The sequence below is a fragment of the Mixophyes fleayi genome, chromosome 8 (assembly GCF_038048845.1).
Source record: "Mixophyes fleayi isolate aMixFle1 chromosome 8, aMixFle1.hap1, whole genome shotgun sequence".
NCBI lineage: Eukaryota > Metazoa > Chordata > Amphibia > Anura > Limnodynastidae > Mixophyes > Mixophyes fleayi.
The window spans coordinates 9346528-9368974 of record NC_134409.1 but is presented as its reverse complement, the minus strand read 5'-3'; the positions used below and the strand labels follow the sequence as shown (position 1 = coordinate 9368974).

Below are 22447 nucleotides of genomic sequence, written 5' to 3'. Positions count from 1 at the left end.
GTGTTTGGGAGCGGCGAGGGTCCATCACTTTTATTTAAAATGCAAAATGTTTCATTCTATCAACTTTTATTCAGCCTTGTTCTCCATTTCTGACATTGACAAACATTGTGTTAGAAAATATTTGCGGACAAAATAAATAATCTTCTTACGCCCCACTTGTGATTTGCCCCTTGTCCATATTTTTATACACAACATACAAAGTTTCGGGTTTTAAAGAAAATGATTTTTTTCCCATAGATAGTCCTGACTCCGGTGACATAATTACTATTATTACTGGTCACTCTGAGAGTTAAGAGACAGACAATGGCTTTGACTGTGTAAAATTGTGGCTGACGTGAGACTTTGCCAAATCCACTGAAGGCCACCGAGTCTTAATGACAGCGTGGGGAATTTTACATGCTGTCAGTATGCAGCCGCTTGTTCCTTAACGTGGAGCATGTGAAGACAGATCCGGCTTTTATCTGAGCAGTGTTTACTCTGCTCGGAGTTGAAAGTCTACTGCAGAGATATGTTAATTCTACTAAGGAACCGATTGCATCAACCAAGGTCACTTAGTTAACAAATCTTACTAGTGGCTACCTCACAATCTATCTAATCCAGTGGTTCTTAACCTTTCTGGTGCCCGGCACCTCTTTGATTCTCAAAATAAATTCTCGCACCCCCTTGAACAATATGTTCAAATCTTAATGTCAGGAAAACATAAATTTAATGCAAAATACTTGTACTACATATATATTATTGCCCGGTTGGGTCACTGTCATCTCGCACCTGTCTTTTTGGACACTGATTAATCTAATTAATTATATGATCTATTAATCTAGATGTTAAAAATTATTTTCTGATAAAAATCTAGCGCGACAACTCGCACCCCCAAAAATGTTGTCTCGCACCCCCAGATTGCACACATCCGTCGTTAGGAAGGACGAATATATTCTGTCCAGTCGTTAAAGTGGTTCCGTTATTGGTCAGCTGTATTCATCTCAGGGTCCCCTGTGTCCCAGTTTTGCCAGAACAGTCCTGATTTCTACTGCTGAAAATCTTCAGCTCAGAATGGGGATTTTCTTGGAATTTCAATGATCTTGATAGATCTGGGCTACATGGATCAGTGGGAATAGACCTGGAAACTGTTGTCTTGTTCCGGTAACGCACGCCCTGATGCCTACAGTGGAGTTAAGGAATAGGACCATTGGGGCGGGCGGGAAAGTAAGGAAAGTTTTAATTTTTAAAATATTTCTCATTAAACACCAGTCCCAGTCACTGGTTGTCTGCTCTCTCGTATTTCCCAGCAGCCAGTTGGTGAACACTTGAAGCCGATTGACTGCTAGAGGTCATGCAGAGACTGCCAGCGTCCAGGCGTTGGGATGGTGGGCAGCACGTACCGACGCTGGCAGCTACATAGCGGGTTGAAGCCTCAGCAGAAAACAGCAAGGGGTCTCACGGATCATACGTTCCTGCAAGTCACATGGGTGTCTACTGATCAAACGGTTGCTGTTGGTTAAATGGCATGGTCCAATCTGGCGCCAGGGATGCCGCATTGCCGACTTATCCAATGTAGTATGCTATTACGGGAGTTGTCATGCTAACGAGCACGACATATATACAAGGAGCGTGTCCTAAAATACACAGCACTTTGTTTTTAAAACCGTACACACTGTCCCTTTAAATTTAAAATATAGCAGTGCCAGGATTGTGACCATAGGAAAACTTATTATTTATTAACAGGTTTTTTTTTTATATATAACGCTTACATATTATGCAGCGTTTTCCAGAGAATAATTAGTTATTCACATCCGTCCCTGCTCCAGTGGAGCTTGCAATCTATAATCCTGATTCCCCTTCTCAGAATAATCTTATTTTCTGATTTTGCTCCATGCTGTGACGCTTTACGCCTGGCAACGTTCAGCTATAATTCTTAGTTTGCCGTCTTTGTAACACAACACACAGTAGAGATGTCACACGTTCAGCAGTCGCAGGTTGGATATTTGCATAGACCTGTTAAAACTCCAACTGCAGCATCACAGACGTTTAAACGTCCAACAGTAAAACCCCAACATCAACACAGCTGTCATCCAGCATCCTGCTTTTATTTCCCCATGATGGAATTAGGACCGGGCACATCTGACACATTCTAGGCCATAAAAAGCCTAATTGTGAAGCTCTGTTTCTGGAGGGAGGAAGTCATGTGACCAGACTCTTGGAAGAAGATGCAAGTTTTTTTTTATTTTTATATGTATTTCAAGAACAAAAGAAATGTAATTACCAGTTTCTCTTTAAAGGGATAAACAGCACTGAAATGCTTTATGGTTCAAGAGCTTTCCTCCTGGCGCTTATTGTCTGCCTCAGTAAATGTCCAAACACGCAGCACATATGCTGTATTGTGACATAACTCAGCTACCTTTGCGCAGCTACACCTAGTCTTACAGAAATGCGCACTAATTTATGGACAAAGATGGAACCCAGCCGATAGGAGGAGTTGAACAGATAGGGAGCATTTGTTGCCGAGTACGGATTAGGCGCAGTAGTGCATCTACTTGTGCACCAACATTGAATGACAAGATTTAGTTTTGCAGGATGAGATTATTTATAGGCTAGAGAAAGGAGTGCAGAGGGCAGATTTACAGGATGTTCCATGCTTTACTGCATAGGCAAACCGAGGGGGGGTTTCCTAGTGCCCGGTAACCCCCTCCAAGCCTGGGGCACTGTATAATTGAGGTGGCTGGACCCTGCCCTCGCTTCACACGGCTCTGCATGAAAAGGGAGAGCTGTGTGCACCTAACAGTAGTGCACGCAGCATTGCCCATGTATATTATGGGGATAGGAAGAGTTGGAGAGCAGCCAAGCACTGTCTAATATTATAGCTACGCCCCCATGCATGCTGGTCACGCCCACTGGTTGTGTGGTGTGGAAACCCCTCTCTACAAATCCTGCGTTTGCCTCTGTACTGGAGGGTAAAGGGGACTAAGGGACTTGATTTTTCTGGTGTCACTGAAGTTCCAGAGATCAGGGGGTAAATGTATCAAGCTGCGAGTTTGATAAGTGGAGATGTTGCCTATAGCAACCAATTAGATTCTTGTTATTATTTATTTATTTAGTACATTCTACAAAATGATAACTAGAATCTAACTTGTTGCTATAGGCAACATCTCCACTTCCCAAGCCAACCGGAAACTCTCAGCTTGATACATTTACCACCAGGGGGTAAATGTATCAAGCTGAGAGTTTTCCGGCGGGTTTGAAAAGTGGAGATGTTGCCTATAGCAACCAATCAGATTCTAGCTGTTATTTTGTAGAATGTACTAAATAAATGATAGCTAGAATCTGATTGGCTTTTCAAACCCGCCGGAAAATTCTCAGCTTGATACATTTACCACCAGGGGGTAAATGTATTAACATGCGGGTTCTTCAACACCCGCGAGTTCAGGGTCTTCGGCGATTAAATTTAAAGCGGCACTGCATTGTAAAGGGAAACTTCCCTTTACAAGGCAACGCCGCTTTAAATTTAATCGCCGAAGACGCTGAACTCACGGGTGTTGAAGAACCCGCATGTTAATACATTTACCCCCAGGTCTCATCCAATATTATTTACACCTGTGCATTTTGCTCTATATGTCTACACTGCGAGAAAGAGCATTTCTAAGGGCAGCTTTAACCAATGTATTAAAAAACTTCTAAAAATCCTATATTTTAAGCCATAACTAAGTGTAAACTTATTTATTTTAGAAGAAAATCTGAAACGTTGAAATGAACGAACGGAGAGGTCCTTAAGTGATAGCGGTCTGGACTTTGAAATGACGTTTTCACTCTTCACCAATCACTTTTTCAGGTGGATGCCACATCTGGCAAAGCTGGGCGCAGATCGATGTCCTAGGGTGGGCGGTTCCATAGACCAGGAAGTGGGCGTGCGCCATGGCGCATGAGTAAACCATTTACGCGCTTAAAGAAGCGCTGTTGGTCTGCAGCTTATAAATCACCCTATTTGTGCGTATGAATAAATGTGAGTTAGGGATAACGCCACCTAAAACTGACACTTGTGGGTGAAACGGGCAGAAAAGAAAAACGCAGCACAGGTGACAACAGAAGAAAATAGCGCACAGGCGATTGTCTTACATTTGTGTTCATGCTGCAATTTATACTTTCTTGTTTGATTTTTCAGGGCAGTACAAGTTTGTCACTTACATGTTACATTTGTAGCGTATATGTTTAATGACACTAATAAAACATTGCTGTACAGGCCAGGGCTCCATGTGTCCCAGTTTTCCCAGGAGAGTCCCCATTTTCCCCTCTAAAGGGCCTCATTTAGATTTAGGAGCAAAGCAAAAAAGGAGCAAATTTGCACCTTGGCAAAACCACCGCAGGGGGGGGGGGGGGTGTAAAATATGGTCACAGATTCACAAGTCCTAGCTCAACTCAAATTTGAGATATAAATATAAAGCTCTGCAGTATTTGTGGGCTACATGCAAAACCAGACAGTATCCCTGCATACAAAAAATGAATATTTATATCCTTAACATTTATCCAGCAGCAAATTTGTTCCTTTTTTTTTTTTTTGCTCTCCTAATAAGGTCTGTAATGTTTATCTTCCTATAAGATTCCTAATGCAGCCAAATTATTGGGATATGTGACAATAGCTTTCTGTAGTTGATTTTCCTTATTTCACCCCTAAAATAAAGTATGGGGCGAACTGCATGGTCTGAGCAGTTATGGGAGCCGTACAAGGGCTCATTAACACACATACAGTTTTTTGGGCGCTTTTCACATGTTAATAAACTGAAATGTTCACTAAAATAAGTTAATTAAGAATCAATGTTGCCATTCCCACCATTGTGCTGTAAAATGTTTACACAACATTTAGGGGCAGATTCAATTCCCTAAATATCCGAGTGAGGTGCCTCTGGAATGGCCACGAGACACCTGGCGCCTCCGGAACGGCCACGAGACACCTGGCGCCTCCGGAACGGCCACGAGGCACCTGGCGCGGCTATTTTTTGACAGAACTAACACTGATTTTTACCTGTGCCCCATAGAGGCGCGAGCAAATCTCAGCTTTACTTTTTACCGCAGTAACGGTAAAATGATGCATCCGGGATGTTCTTAGGAACATCGCGGACAATTGAATCTGCCCCTTAAAATGTTAAAAAGTGCCTGGACCTATTTTTCACGCATTGACCCATAAAATCAGAACGCATTACTAAAACATGTCTAAAGCAAATGATAGTTAGATTTCATGCCTTTTCTCTAGCACATATGTGTGAGCGAGCCCCTGGCATGCAAAGATGGATACCCCCATGGAGAAGCAGCTACACTCTACAACTACCATCAAGGTTCCCAAAGAAATGTTATGTCTCCATCTAGCGGTGAAACAGAGGATATTCACTCTTAAATAATGATGCAAATTTCACGTTTTTTAATGTATCATCATCATCATCATTTATTTATTTATATAGCGCCAACATATTCCGTAGCGCTTTACAATTGGGGACAAACATAGTAAACTAATAAACAAACTGGATAAAACAGACAAAGAGGTGAAAAGGCCGCTGCTCGCAAGCTTACAATCTATAGGACAATAATTTATCTTTCTTTCCCTATCTATTACACCCCCCCTGTTATTATACACAGTAGAGGGTGTTGCTTAATCCGCTCACCAGTATCTCGAGTCATTTTTAAGATTTGTTTTGAAAATTTTCTTTTTACTGGTTTATTTTTTAGCAACGTATTTAATATGTCTGTATGAACAACAGAAGTCTCTGGGATTTTCAAGAGGCAAACCATTCCCCGGCACCTAGAGGAGGCCGCCAGACTGTGGGATAACAAGAACTAAGAGACATCGCTGAGATGCGAAGGTTCCATTCTCATGAATATGGATTCAGCCTATAAAATTGCTGCATCCGCAGTTCCTGACTCTTCCAGAATGGCCGGGAAACACCCAGATTAGGGTGAGACCTCACGGACGCTCAGGAGACAAGTTAATTATTCAAACAGTTTTCTGAACCCTTAGGGCCTGATTCAGAGCGGAACTCAAGCGTAAGTGTAATTTGCGATTGAAAAAGTCGCACATAAGTGTATGTGCGCCGTATACAGATTTGAAGATGCTGAATTAGCAGCAGACGCAGCCCGCTCAAACACATACGTCCAACTTACTAACATGTAAAAACCTTTTATTATATAAGTTACAAATGCGATTGCTATGAAGCATCATTTCAACTTTTCTAACCTAATACAGCAGGAACAACTTCCCAACATGCCTACAAAATATTTTTTTTTTATCTTTCATACAACACGGTCGACAAACCCTAATCCGTGGCCGTGCGACTACTAAAGTCAATAAGTTTCTGCGAATCATTCGCAAACCTCTAATTACAAGTGGTTCGTTAGTTCAGATGTTCATCATCATCATCATCTCTTACTAACACGTGCCCCCGACCACCCGCAAATAAAACCGCTTTTCTCAGCTATATCTGCAACTACGTACGCAATTGCTTCAACGCACCCTTTCGGTACATTGCCTACGTTACACTAACCCTTTCCCTCCCCCGCCACGCCTTTTCAGGTGTAAGGAGTTGCAAATGCCACAAAGTTGCCGTTCTGAATAACTACAATTGCGCACGTTCACTTTTTGAGCATGCGCAGTAGGAAAAAAGAAGAGATACGCTCTACCAATGGGTTACGCCTCACTCTGGATTAGGTGTGCAGCGGTATAAAGACAGAATGAGCATAATCATACTTTACATCGTCATACTCCTTGATCCGCCCACTTTGTGATGCGATTGGTATCACCAAGTCACGCCAACCTCCTTGCAGACCTGCCATCCACATATCCAGGAAGCGAGGTATATAAAGTAGGTTAGTATATTAGTGTTTACCCTCAATATTGTTGGGGGGAATAGAATGTTCCTCACTAGGAACCAATGACATCAGTGAAGCACTTCAATATTAACCATAAAAAAGTCCACAAATGCGGATTTGGTCTGTAAAGCACGATGGGTCTGATTCATTACAGAATGCGAGTCCATTCGCGTGGCGAATTTTCAAATTGGACTTACGCCAGAGAACGCAACTGCGTGCGTTTAATGTTCACACGCAAATGACACATCCGACTGCCAACGCTTTGAAGGGCAGAACGGGAGGGAGGGGGTGGAGGGGCGTAGGCACGTAGTCACAATGTACATTTAGGGCGCCAAGGTGGCATATTCGTCCCATTCAAGCTCTGGGCATCTCTCAGCTACGTGGTTTGTCGCCGTATCACCTGCTCCAGCTACAGGTCGGGTGTAAGTGCCGACTGATAGTGATGACTACACATATATATAACACTACATGTGTTTGCAATTAAGAGCAACTGTAAAAATGCATATTACGTACAGACATTAAGAACATCCTGATATATGTATTTCATGTAAAAAGAAAGTGCCGTATAAGCAGAACGTACTAATACCCGTCTTCCGCAGAAGACATTTATGCAGATCCGCTTGTAGTTGAATATGGACATTGAAGCGTTCAATTTGAGCGCATTTGTTTTTAAAAGCACTTTGTGTTCAAGTTCCGCTGCTTAATGAATCAGGCCTGATACTTCTTACACGTTCCAATATAACGGTAGGTACAAGGAAGTGGTCTACAGACACCTACAGTCTCCTGTACCTGCCCCAGCAGAAATTAGATTATTGATCTATGTGGAGAGTAGGACAACAGTACTGGAGCATTCATAGGAAACACCAAACAGACTATGGACACAGTGCTCTATGTTAGTTCCATCTTTTTTGTTTTTCCTTTTATTGTCTGTCATCTGTTTGCTACGAACACTTGTGAGTATAGGGGGCTCGTTCTCGATTGGTCATCATCATCATCATCATCATTTATTTATATAGCGCCAACATATTCCGTAGCGCTTTACAATTGGGGACAAACACAGTAAACTAATAAACAAACTGGGTAAAATGGAGAAAGAGGTGAGAAGGCCCCGCACGCAAGCTTACAATCTATGGGACAATGGGAGTTTGACACATGAGGTTAAGTCTACATTTTGCATTTCGGCCCAGCCAGACTGCTAAGGTAAAAGTGACTCATAAGTTAAATGATCCTGTCACACAATGTTGGTCAAGGGGTAGTTGTATAATGGGTGGTAATAGGGTAATGTAGTGAGGTTGAGGAATATTATAAGCTTGTCTGAAGAGGTGGGTTTTCAGAGAACGCTTGAAAGTTTGTAGACCAGAGGAAAGTCTTACTGTGCGAGGGAGAGAATTCCATAGAGTGGGTGCAGCCCGAAAAAAGTCCTGTAACCGGGAATGGGAGGATGTTATGAGGGTGGATGAGAGACGCAGATCTTGTGTAGAACGGAGTTGCCGAGTTGGGAGATATTTTGAGACAATGATCCCCATTATCTTCTAGTTTATGTCCCACTCACCATCTGGAGGACAAACACATGTATCGCAGATTAAATTAAACCACAGCTGAATATAACAAATCATTATAGAAGCGCAACAAGCACCGAAATCCATCTGCTCAGTTCTTATTATAGACTCAATGAATAAAACTAAAACTATTTTATACATTTTTATTGTGTCTGTTTTTTTACAAGAAGAAAGGACATTTGAGACATAATAATCATTTAACAACACCATGAAGCTGTCATCCTATGGAACATTGATTATACCGCACGTTACCACCGGTACGTCTGCACTCAGCGGGAGGGTCTGTCAGAAGAACGCGATGTCCGCTCAGTCTTCCAGTAATTCAGTACTGAGCTTGTTAGCCCAGGCCACCAAATTGTCTACTTCCACCTCCAGCGGATCCCCACCCCACGCGGAACCACGGTATGAAGTCACGGTATTTATGCGGCAATCCGGCTGTGTCTTGTGATCCGGTTCTGTGCCCGGTATGTGTCCTGTGATTTCCACACTGAGGCTCTCTGAATGGGAGAAATAGTTACAATATTATAGTAAATACACATCGTTGGTAGTCAGCATCAATATGCTGACTACCAACGACAAGACTTACCCCGACCTGAGGATTCCGAAGGAGCTGCTTCCCGACCTTGACCGATGACTATTCCTCTTCACCCCGACTTCAGCCAATGACGATGAAGCAAGGAGGCGGCTGCAGTTGATGACGTCATTGAGCATGCCGACGCGATTATCGCTGCTGTTAAGGGGGTAATACAATGTAGAATCCTTTGTAAACTTCATTGTACATGGGTGCATACTTACATTACCCCAATGCGATAATCACGTCGGCATGCTCAATGACGTCATCAACTGCATCAATCTTCTTGCTTCATCGTCATTGGCTGAAGTTGGGGTGAAGAGAAGTCGTCATTGGTCAAGGTCGGGAAGCAGCTCCTTCTGAATCCTCAGGTCAAGTCTTCTCGGCCTTCTCGGCATCGACATGCCGGACCCCACACATTCACATATATGAAAGACACAGATCCACAAAGATCAAGCTATATGCAGTGTTCCTAGTATCAATCTACAGTTAGACAGATACCTACTGAAGCCTCTTTCTATTTACCCCAATGTGGAAGAATGAATTATTCCTAAATAAACAGTCACATTTGTCATATGTACATAGACCAGGTGGCTGTAATGGTGACTACGGAGGGGTACAGAAAATATATCAGATCAGGGGCTGCTTAAGGCTTCTGGCCGCCCTAGTACGCTCGTAGCGCCCTCCTGCCTCCGACGCCAGGACAATACACGTAAGTAAAAATTCGTCCTCAATTTTTTTATTTAAAAATCCATCTTCCTTCACCCCTACCAGCGCCGGGGAGGGAGATTTAGAGATGTTGTTGCTTTATTTGACATTACTTTCTTGGTGTTGATTCGAGTGGTAAGTATTTTGGAATAAATCCATTTTGATTTCATGATGTAAGAAAAAAAAAAACTTGATTTTTTTTCCCCCCAAGGGGGCGTGAATACTTTTATAGCCATTGTTTATATAAATACTGTTATCTATGGAAGTCAGGGAATGACTCTAAAGCTTCTATCAAATGCTGCAGAATGCAGTCAAGGAATTAGAATAAGAATAACTGTTTACATGTAGCAGTTAGTGAAACACGCAAGTTGTGTTAAAGAAGAGCGAGGAACTGGAGCTTAGCATTCAAATCACCGTAGGACATTTTGTCGTCTGACCACCCCGTTTGGGTTCAATGAGCATTAACTGAGATTAATTAAATATTTTGCTATTTAAATGGAAGCCTCAATCGTACTTGCCTACTGTTAGGCACTGAACAGCGGGGGGGGCGCGGTTGGTCACATCATTTTGGCCCTGCCCCCCTCGTCGGAAAAGATGCTTTGATGCGGGGCAGGGCCAAAAAGATGCGATTCACTGCGAATCGCGTTATTTTGGCCAAGTATTTGCTGAATGCGGGAGACTTGCCGGCTCTCCTGGGAGTCCTACCCGGATTTCGGGAGTCTACTGGACGTTCCAGGAGAATTGGCAAGTATGGCCTCAATTCACCCATCATCTTGGGCAAAAACTTTCTCTTCCTTAAATTCTGCACATAACTATCCATGGCTGCCTACAGGCAGGCACAAAAGCAGTTGTGTGTCTTCAAAGCGGCATTATCAGGAATTTGTCCTTCTGTTCCTATCGTAATTTGTAGAGCTGACAATAAGACAACGCAATTTCACCTTTAAAAGATACAAGAAACAAGTCTGCCCTCTACTGTTCATTTCAAAGAATTACATGCACATTATTTAAAAAAAACTTATCAAAATTATTTAACTATATTTTAAATAAAATATATAACAACAAATACTAATATTGTGTTGACCACTAAATAACGTTTAAATTTATGTAGTATACAACTACAAAATAGCTCAGAGTTCCCTAGAACAGAGATAAAAAAATCTTTGGGAAGTCTTGGGAATTTCCAAACTAGTGGTAACGCGGTTTAGTAAATGAAAGCAAACATTTCATTGGTTGCTATTAGCAACGCCATCTTTTTTCTTTTGCACCAGTTTTAACGAACGACCCCCAGCGTCTCATGCTGAATTGTTTTAGTGTTAAAACATTATTCTGGCTTCAGCACCTTGTGGCTCTCCAAACTACAAGTCCCATAATGCTCTGCCTGGCTCAAACACAACTTTATTGAAAATAAGAGAGAATATGAAACCACTTCAATTCAAGAGAATAAACTACTAAAAAAATAAAACGTGAACGGCAGTACTTTTCGGTCAACACTTTACCCACTTGATAAGCAACCGAGAGGGGGGGGGGGGGGGGGGGGGGGGGTTTCCTAGTGCCCGGAAACCCCCCTCCAAGCCTGGGGCACTGTATAATTGAGGTGTCTGGACCCTGCCCCCGCTTCACACTGCTCTGGATGAAAAGGGAGAGCTGCGTGCACCTAACAGTAGTGCACGCAGCATTGCCCATGTATATTATGGGGATAGGAAGAGATGGAGAGCAGCCAAGCACTGTCTAATATTATAGCCACGCCCCCATGCATGCTGGTCACGCCCACTGGTGGCGTAATTGGAAACCCCCCTCTACAAATCCTGCGTTTGCCCCTGCACTTGCATGTTGAGCAGACACACCCCTTCCTACATTGATGAGCCTTATCAAGTGTAAAACAGTCTGTCTGTGGATGGGAATTCTGTGATAGCTCTTTCCTGTATCATGCTTAAATACCCCAGTGGGTAGAACGTTGACTGTAAGGGGTGCAGATCGCATTATCCTAGTGGTTGTGCTGAATCGAGGTGTCCGGATACTCTCCCCCTAACACTCTTAATTGTTTCTATGAATGAACCAACAGAATGTGTCCATATCTAACCACAAATCTGGGAGCTCTGTGGTGTTTTGTGCAAATGACCAAAGAACAAATGGGTATCTAGCGATGTTTTCATTACTTGTAACGCTGCAACTATCCAGCATAGGAGTAACCGATCAGAAAGCAGTAGAATACCTGGCAATCCGCAGAGCACACAGCTATGGGCGTCTTCCTCTCTCTCCAGCTGTCTTGAATGAATTGTTCTTATATTGTTATTAACGAGACCACAGAAAATGATGTTGTATCTATGAATGAAAGAGGAGAGTCTATTATTTGTCAGGAATTCTATATGAAGCTGCATCTATATTACTTGTGATGCATCCGTGGTCCGTCTAACACCATGGTGACCATAACAACGTCAATTGGGATAGGGATCACTGATCCCTATAGAAAAGTACACACAGGGCCTGATTCATTAGGGACCGTAAATGCTGATACCGGGCGTATTTTGATTAAACTCGCTCTGCGCAAGCCCAGAACAGAACCACACGCCAGTGAACGCATCAACGTCCGATTAATTTTTGAACACAAATGACGCTCACTACAGCCTATGATTTCAGGGGCGGAACGGGAAGGGAAATGGGCGTATGCGCGTAGTCAATATACAGTAAGGGCAAGCGAAGCTGGAGCGCACGTAGCGGCGTTCAAATTAAGCTTTGAGCATCTCTAAGGTCTGTGATTTGCCATTGTATCACTTGCACCAGCTACAGGTCAGGTGTACGTGCCGATTAGTAGTGATGACGGCTGTGTATACAGCTAGAACATGTGTCTGCAATCAGGAGCAGCTGTAACAATGTATTTTATGTACAGTTGTCATTAATAACATCCTAATAAATTTATTTTCTGAAAATATATATATGTTTTTTAATATTTTGTCATTAATGACTATATTATTAACAGGTGACTTTAATAGTTTTTTTTTTTTTTTTCCCCTCTGTATTCTTTAGTGACTTTATATTCCACATATATATTGGACATATCCTGCAGTGTATTGTCTGCTAGAGCAGAACGGACCTAGACCTGTATTCATCAACGGAGGTATCTTCACATCCGCTCCTTGTTGATAACGGACGTGCGTATACCTGATTTATGCGTGTTTTTAAAAAAAAAACACAATTTACGTTTGTTTTGCGCGGCTTAATGAATCAGACTCTCACGGTTCATAGTGAACACTGTGATTGACCATAGTGCAGGACGATGCAGCAGGCAGAGATTGCAGCCTGGTATAATATTCCTATATCACCGCTATGTGTACTTCCGGATAGGGATCAATGATCCCTATTTAAAATAACCCTGAAAGCAGTTGAGGTTGGACAGACCAGGAGCACATAACAAGCTCGGTGTACGCAGGCGTTAGTTATTAGTACTTACGTTTTATTGGTATTTCGTAGCTCTTCAGCTTCTCTATACAATGACCTCATCTCACCTTCTCCCAATCCTGCCACAGAGATTATATTATACGGATGTTACACAAGATATTTCAGGGCACTAATTGTCTCTTGTGCAAAACTCTATGCAATGAAAAAGGATTTTAAGAAAACTATATTCCAAGCAGGGTTTTTAAACATTTGGACAACTATACATTTATTCGAAAATTGCGATTTTTAATAAAAAAAAATAAGCTTACGTAACTTTGATTATATTTAATGATAAAAAAACATAATCAGGACCAGATATTTGGATAATGATGTTACACATAAGGCATTGCTTTAAAACGCTTGGATAGAGCAGGGGCGGAGCTTATTTTGTCCCACTATCGAGGTCCTAAATGCTGGGAGGTATGCCTTTTGCAGCCCACAAATTGGGATGTTCTGCCAAAATGGGGACAGTCGGGTGCTATGAACATGGGTACAACGTATCTGTTTGCACAAATTATATATATTTTTAATTATGATTATTTTTAACTTTATATTTCTTTTATTTTTTTTATTACTTTTGATACAATGGACCATGCTGCAGTAACTCCGCCCACTCCATAGTATTACTATGTGGGTGGGTGTGGCTAGAAATGGGCGGAGCAATAGCTGTTACTTTATATGGAGATTGCAGCCTCCTGCGACATATTACAGTGATCTTACGTTTGGAGTCTTCTGCAGATTGCGATGTGGCGATTTCCCTCCAGTTTCTGTGATAATCTTCAAAGGAGACAGGCTTTATCTTCCTGTAGAAACAAGTTACGTGTCAGAAGGGTTGCGTCATCGCTCCTTTATAACATAATACTGAATATAGCATGGCGTCCTTTAAAGGTCATCTGTTCCCTACGCAGTGGAAGCAGACATTTTGTGGGCTGGGCTAATATTTATGAGAATGCAAACCATACTTGCCAACTCTCCCGGAATGTCCGGGAGACTCCGAAATCCGAGTCGGTCTCCTGGACTCCCGGGAGAGCAGGCAATTCACCCGATTCCCGGCCAGCTCCGCAAATTAAATGTAGGCGGCGGGGCTTAGTGGTGCCGTGTACGCGTCATTGTGGCCCCACCCCCTATTTTTATAGCCCGAAAAGGTGATGACGGCTTTGGGGGCGGGGCTAACTACGTGATTCTTCGAGCCCCGCCCCCACCTACCTCCTAGACCTCCCGGGACACAAATTGCCAATGTTGGCAACAATGATTTAGATTTTTAGGAGCCAGAGATGATAATTGGGTGCTGCGGGAGAGCGAGTAGAAGTGTTGAATAACTTTAGTTCTAACAAGTTCCTGAACGCTGGCGTATATATATTTGTGAATATTTGCAGAAGCTCCGTGACATGACGCTGCATTCAGGTAGTGTCCCTTTAAGAAGAAAGAGAACAGGACGGAATAGTTAAGAGAGAATAAATGGCAGAGGAAGGAAGGAATGTATATACAAAGTATAGGCCCTCTGCTTTGATGATAAATGATCCTCTGGAAGTCTCTGCAGTGCCTACAGTTGTTTTCACTTTTCCACACTCTGTAATGCAGATAAGCCACCTATGAGTCTCACAGGCCCAGCATCTTGCTATAAGGGCATGCTGGGACTTGTAGTTCCATAAAAGCTGTAAAATAACTAGCTGTCTACTGTTCCCCTATAAGATCAAGGTTTGGGGGGCCTGGTACCAAGGCCTAGCGTCACCCCGGTCCCGTCCTCTGTTTGTGGCACAGAGTAATCCGGTGAGCTGCTACAATGTTACTTATGTCATGATACAAATGAGCCACAGTGTAAGCGGGAATGTCCACTTTTAAGATATTTTACGTCGCATCCCCTCTCCCCCAATAAAACATTGTATAAGAGATTGTGACGGGTCCTTTACTCAAACCCACCGTCAACATTTTACACAGCTCTGTAAATTGGGGATAATGTTACAAACAAATAACACACAGGATCTGATTCATCTTCAAATGCAACTTGCGTTTAAAAAACCTGCACGTAACTTGTAAGCACCTACACCTGTATTCAGATATAAGCGGATCTCAAGATACGTTTCCATTTGAATCTGGGTATAAGTATATATAAGGATATAAGTTCGGGCTATCATTACTGTACATGTGCAATATACAGTCCTACCAGAACACGCGCAAAAAAGAAAAAATATATAAAATAAGTTTACTTAACTCTTAATACAATAATCATTAATGGAAATATGTATTTTTTTTTTAATTATTTTTTTTTTTACATGAAATACATATAAAATACATTATTATAGTTTCTCTTACTTTCAAAGACATGTTCTAGCATTGTGTCAGTCACCACTATCAGTCGGTGCTTACACCTGCCCTGTTGCTGGTGCAAATGATATGACTAATAAAAATGTATATATATCTATAATTGGCAAAATCATTGCTGGACGGTATGGGAGTCCCCAGGTTTCTGACCTATGTGTTTTGAACACAATTACAAATTGTTGGTATTGGAAAGACAGCTTTCCAGAAGCTTTGGGCTCAAGTAAGAGCCGTATCAAGGGTTCCCTGGAGTGAATGGAGAGAGAGGGAGGGCCTCCATTTATTAGGCCCAGTTCTGGTCTTCTGACCTGCCAGTCAGACAGTAGGTTAATTAGTAGTTGCATCTGCAAGATATAGTGTAAAAGGCTGTCAGTGTGCTGCATCAGTCTCTCTCATCACCTGGTGAAAGAGGCTGGAATCCTCCATAGGGAGAGAAAACTGCTATTTGTTTGTAAACTGGGCATCTGTTGTTTGTCTGTGAGCGGGACACTAGGTCCTTCCACACTTAGAGAGGGGTTGTCTAATGTAATATGTATTTTTGTTTTCATATTTAATACAGCTGGCTGAGGCTAGTTGGACCATAACAGCATCATCATCATCATCATCAGTTATTTATATAGCGCCACTAATTCCGCAGCGCTGTACAGAGAACTCACATCAGTCCCTGCCCAATTGGAGCTTACAGTCTAAATTCCCTAACATACACACAGTCCCTACTTGATAGCTGTCTCATTAGATAGATTGACTGTTATTTTTTTATCTATTGAAGAGCGACCTTTTGAGGGCGTTGATCAGTCTCAAACTCTCAGTTAAGGTTCCACTTTGGGGGTCCCAAAATATAAGTGATTATTATCGGTGAAAAAGTCTTTTCTGCTAGTGATTGGCTGTCACTACTCTAGTAATCTGTATTGAACAATTTCTATTCAATTAAACAATCAAGTCTATAAGCTCCTGGCGTCTGTTCGTACTTGATCCCTGTTATCCCCTAGTACAGATAACCCAAGTGCCGTGCTGTCCATGGTGTACTTTGCGAGGTAGACAGCAGATTTTTACAGTACGTACATATCATGAGACTGCTCCTTCTAGTGTCAGGAGTTTGGCAGACCGGAGTTTCCTTGCTGAATGCATATTAGCCACAGTAACACAACCGATTCTGCTACATTGACCCTTCATTCTGCGTGGTTAGAGTGGAGAGTGTATATTTAGGGTGGAGTTCCCGGTTTGGCAGATGGTTGCAGAGCTTCTTTGGACACAGTTACATAGTAAGGTTGAAAAAGGACACAGAACGGACAGATATTCAGATTTTTGCATGTCCTCTATGATGACTTCCTCTTAGCTCAACACATTAATGAGGACCCAATGAGCAGTATTTTAGAAGACAAATGGAAAAGTCATTAGAAACCTACCACAATTTACAAAATGATGACCTGTGGGGGTTAATATAACCAGAGATGAACACTATGGAACCGATATTCTTAACAGTCGTAGGACAACCTTAGACCTAGGACCTGGGCTACTGGAATTATTCTGGGGAATTATTCTTTCCCCAGGGGTGTCAGCACATATATAACATGAAAAACGACTTCCTGTTTTACATTTGTACTCATGATTGCAGAAAGATTTCTCGCCTCAAGTGGCATAAACCAAAGGGCGGCAGATGTAAGATCACCTCCCAGGCCCTATCTTTGCCCATCTAGCCCAGCGCTCGGAACACAAGTCTCTTGTGTTGATTTCTGAAATGACTGTAGTATGGTGACCGATAGCATGTGAGAAGTAGGGACTGGATAGGGAGCGGAAATACTCTCTGATCCCTGCTCCAACCACCGTGTCTGATGCACACTGACCATAGCAGGGGGGGTATATTTGCTCCCCTCACAGATGACCTGCTGCCAGATCGCAAAACTTGTTTCCCTTTGTTCTGTCATCAGCACTTGTTCATTTTCGCCAGTGACCCTCACTGTCTTTCTGTTGACTGCTTCAAATTTCCCATGACCAAAGATGACGCCAGGAAACCATTTGTTACAAGCGATATTCAACATAAGGAAGCTGGGAAGCGCCACTTGATGTCTTCAAGCTGTTCTCTATTGTATTTGGAACTTTACACCTTAAGTTATTCATTCTTAATTGCACGACTTCAAATATCTTCTCCTTCTCAGACATAACTTGTGACCCGAAAACTGTACTCTGCCCTGCGCGGATTATCCCGCGCACGCCTTGAACTTTCCAAGACGGGGATCACCCCATCCAGAGGACGTGTTTTCAAGCCAATAGACCACTGACATAAAGAACAGTAGAAAGCGATTAATTCATCTGCTGTTACTTAGTTGTTTTCCACTTGATAGATGTGGTGCCGCTGAGTGACCGTGAGAAATAGCAGCGCAGCTAATATCAGCACTATATGGACATATTCTGCAGCATAAATACCCATTAGAGCTGTTAGGAAATTAATTTGGTCTGTGATGGATTGAACTTGGGTGCGACCTGACTGGCTGGAGAATAGACAAAGCTGTAACTTTATACATCAAGGGAGAGCAGAGATCGTCTGTTACATCCTCTCTCCCAACTTTTAGTATTTAATAATACTGATTAGAGATGCTCGGGGTCAGTTTTCTGAAAACTGAGCCCACCCGAACTTAGGGGATCGGAGTAGGCTCGTGAGCCGGCTCTGTACTTTTGCGCGTCCTGGGATCAGAATCGAGGCAAAAGGTCATTGTTACATTGTCGGATCTCGCAGGTTTTGGATTCCATAAGTAACTCCCTCCCCAGGAGATCCAGCACCATTGCTCACACAGAAACAGGGGTAGCAGTGTTCTTGTCACTCTCCAGTCTCCAGTGACATTGCTCAGTGCCATTGCTCACACAGAAACAGGGGTAGCAGTGTTCTTGTCACTCTCCAGTCTCCAGTGACATTGCTCAGTGCCATTGCTCACACAGAAACAGGGGTAGCAGTGTTCTTGTCACTCTCCAGTCTCCAGTGACATTGCTCAGTGCCATTGCTCACACAGAAACCGGGGTAGCAGTGTTCTTGTCACTCTCCAATCTCCAGTGACATTGCTCAGTGCCATTGCTCACACAGAAACAGGGGTAGCAGTGTTCTTGTCACTCTCCAGTCTCCAGTGACATTGCTCAGTGCCATTGCTCACACAGAAACAGGGGTAGCAGTGTTCTTGTCACTCTCCAGTCTCCAGTGACATTGCTCAGTGCCATTGCTCACACAGAAACAGAGGTAGCAGTGTTCTTGTCACTCTCCAGTCTCCAGTGCCATTGCTCAGTGCCATTGCTCACACAGAAACAGGGGTAGCAGTGTTCTTGTCACTCTCCAGTCTCCAGTGACATTGCTCAGTGCCATTGCTCACACAGAAACAGGAGGGGTAGCAGTGTTCTTGTCACTTGACAAAAATTTACTGGAAATGATTGTAAATAAATGTTATTGAGGTTAATAAGAATGTAGGAACAAAAAAGAGCCAAATTATGTGATTTTAGAAAAAAAATAGGGATCCAAAACCAAAACACATGAGGGCAGTTTTGCCAAAACCAAAACACAAAGTTAGTCCAGATCCAAAACCAAAAACCCCCAAAATACCGGGGGTCAGTGAACATCTCTAATACTGATCTATGCTGAGGACAGAGGAACAGTTATAGGTTTGTACTACCTGGAAACGGTCACTTGGGGGCAGTATTGGTCGGAAAGATAATAGAAAGGAGTCTGTCATCACATGTATGGTAGACATTGCAGACACATTTTCTGTTTGTTTATTTACCCTATGGAAATGTGTGTGCGCGCTGGGAAACAGGCAATAGCTTCTGGATCAGGAGACACCGACGCTCTGTCAGGACGATTTCAATGGAGGAATTTAGATTGAGGATTTCCTGGAAAAAAGCTGATTCCCATGTTTACAAGATTCATTACAACAATTCACGACCCGGGAGGGGAGCACAAGAGGCCTGGAGAGCCTCCGTCAGATCACAATGTTGGATTTCTGGATCACGCGCAAATGTTTTGCATAATGATGGCCAGCCTGCGGGACGGACAGAGCGACGCCCCAGATACTGCGCACAATCCGCAAAGAAACAATATTTTGTTGTCTTGTATTTGAATTATTTTCTTTTGTTGTGGAAAATGTTCCTGAGAGTATTTCATGCTTAGCGGTGATTTATTAATTCAAGGCACGTGGCTTTGAGTCCCACATTCAGAATGTCATTGCTCACACGCATCAGATGTACCAAGCACTTGTTCATTAGCGGCAGAGCCGTAACTTAGAATTCTAGCGCCCTGGGCGAGAAAGACAAATTGCGCCCCCCTAGCCCTCAATTTTAACCAAATTAACCTAAAATATTCCTAAATTGCGCCCCCCTTCAGCGTTGCGCCCTGGGCGGTCGCCCTTGTCACGGCCCTGATTAGCGGTATGTGCAGCTGAATAATATGCACATTGTGCTTATCTCCAAACATTGTCCTGATGCAAATTGCCACTGTGTCCACTTACAGGAGTCTGGACACTCTACGTTGGGAGCATGGTCATGTCATGTGTGTGCCATAGCGGGTGGGAACATTCTACCGGGCAGTTGGGACAAGGGTGCTGACTGATGGGACAGTCCCCTGAAATCGAGACTGTCCCACCTATCATCATCATTTATTTATATAGCGCCACTAATTCCGCAGCGCTGTACAGAGAACAGAGAACACACTCACATCAGTCCCTACCCCATTGGAGCTTACAGTCTAAATTCCCTAACATACATACACACACACACACAGAGACTAAAGTTATTTATTTTTTATTTTTTTTGATAGCAGCCAATTTACCAACCAGTATGTTTTTGGAGTGTGGGAGGAAACCGGAGCACCCGGAGGAGACCCACGCAAACACGGGGAGAACATACAAACTCCACACAGATAAGGCCATGATTGGGAATTGATCTCATGACCCCAGTGCTGTAAGGCAGAAGTGCTAACCACTACGCCACCGTGATGCCCACCTAAATCAGGATAGTTGGGAAGTTTGCAGCTGAACATATATGGAAGCAACACACACATCCCCTGTTAGTCATATATGACCCTATCATTCTAATTTTACACTATACTAGTACAAGAAAGACAGAAAACTGCAGCTTACTAGAAGCTTAAAAACATCACTATACCAAGAAAGGAACCAAAAGTGTTTTATGGAGCGTATTTCGTGCTGGTAGACAGCTTGTAATGTACTCTACGATCTGGAAGTCTGGCAAGGAAAGCATGACCTTCCTATAATGTAATATGATGGCTTCATACCGTCCAGCGTGAATTATACAGATCTCTTCTAGAACACAAATTGTTCATTAATCAACAAGTATTACAGACCTTGGTGCAGGTGTCGGGTCGGAGATCGGTGTCTTTCTTATCCTGGTGTCGTCTTGTACTGAGCCAGCTGCAAATGTAGATTACAAGTTAAGGGACATTCCAGGATACTCTATTTCTGACAGTCTACATTAATACAGTGTAACAGCAGTGTATTCTGCAGTAATAGCAGTGTAGTAATAGCAGTGTAGTCCGCAGTGTATTCTGCCGTAACAGCAGTGTAGTCTGCAGTGTATTCTGCAGTAATAGCAGTGTAACAGCAGTGTATTCTGCAGTAATAGCAGTGTAACAGCAGTGTATTCTGCAGTAATAGCAGTGTAACAGCAGTGTATTCTGCAGTAATAGCAGTGTAACAGCAGTGTATTCTGCAGTAATAGCAGTGTAACAGCAGTGTATTATGCAGTAATAGCAGTGTAACAACGGTGTAGTAATAGCAGTGTAGTCTGCAGTGTATTCTGCCGTAATAGCAGTGTAGTCTGCAGTGTATTCTGCAGTAATAGCAGTGTAACAGCAGTGTAGTCTGCAGTAATAGCAGTGTAACAGCGGTGTATTCTGCAGTAACAGCAGTGTAGTCTGCAGTTATAGCAATGTAACAGCGGTGTATTCTGCAGTAATAGCAGTGTAACAGCGGTGTATTCTGCAGTAATAGCAGTGTAACAGGTGTGTATACTGCAGTAATAGCAGTGTAACAGCGATGTATTCTGCAGTAATAGCAGTGTAACAGCGATGTAGTCTGCAGTAATAGCAGTGTAACATCAGTGTATTCTGCAGTAATAGCAGTGTAACATCAGTGTATTCTGCAGTAATAGCAGTGTAACAGCGGTGTAGCCTGCAGTAATAGCAGTGTAACAGCGGCGTATTCTGCAGTAATAGTAGTGTAACAGCGGTGTATTCTGCAGTAATAGCAGTGTAACAGCGGTGTATTCTGCAGTAATAGCAGTGTAACAGCGGTGTATTCTGCAGTAATAGCAGTGTAACAGCGGTGTAGTCTGCAGTAATAGCAGTGTAACATCAGTGTATTCTGCAGTAATAGCAGTGTAACAGCGGTGTAGTCTGCAGTAATAGCAGTGTAACAGCGGTGTAGTCTGCAGTAATAGCAGTGTAACAGTGGTGTAGTCTGCAGTAATAGCAGTGTAACATCAGTGTATTCTGCAGTAATAGCAGTGTAACAGCGGTGTAGTCTGCAGTAATAGCAGTGTAACAGCAGTGTATTCTGCAGTAATAGCAGTGTAACAGCGGTGTAGTCTGCAGTAATAGCAGTGTAACATCAGTGTAGTCTGCAGTAATAGCAGTGTAACATCAGTGTATTCTGCAGTAATAGCAGTGTAACAGCGGTGTAGTCTGCAGTAATAGCAGTGTAACATCAGTGTATTCTGCAGTAATAGCAGTGTAACAGCGGTGTAGTCTGCAGTAATAACAGTGTAACAGCTGCTGATAAACTAGGAGATAATGAGGCTGTTATCACATAGATACAGTTAGGATCCTGCAGGTCGCCAACTGCGATGGACCAACAAGTCCCAGCATGATTTACCGGCTAAAGGTCTGTTTAAAGGGAATTTCTTATGTGATGTGTTTGGTGGGAGAAACAGTTTTGTCTCTGGAGATGTCCCTGTTTTTTAAATAATGACCAACGTCCCAATAACGTCCCTCTCTTTATGTATGTTTGATGCAACT

The 22447-nt window shown here is 42.8% G+C and overlaps 2 protein-coding genes across 5 annotated transcripts in view; one reads left to right on the top strand and one right to left on the bottom strand.

The window, feature by feature from the left end:
• Window positions 1-22447, top strand: part of JAK1 (Janus kinase 1) — a 342069-nt gene that overhangs the window by 205326 nt on the left and 114296 nt on the right. The gene's annotated exons all lie outside the window — the stretch shown is intronic.
• Window positions 8025-22447, bottom strand: part of UBE2U (ubiquitin conjugating enzyme E2 U) — a 43940-nt gene continuing 29517 nt past the window's right edge. Inside the window, exons 7-11 of the mRNA XM_075181819.1 lie at window positions 20777-20843; window positions 13840-13922; window positions 13133-13199; window positions 11897-12006; window positions 8025-8902 (exon numbers count right to left, since the gene is read on the bottom strand). Of these exons, the coding sequence (XP_075037920.1) occupies window positions 8712-8902; window positions 11897-12006; window positions 13133-13199; window positions 13840-13922; window positions 20777-20843 (518 nt within the window). The 3' untranslated portion in view covers window positions 8025-8711. The remainder of the gene's footprint in view (window positions 8903-11896; window positions 12007-13132; window positions 13200-13839; window positions 13923-20776; window positions 20844-22447) is intronic.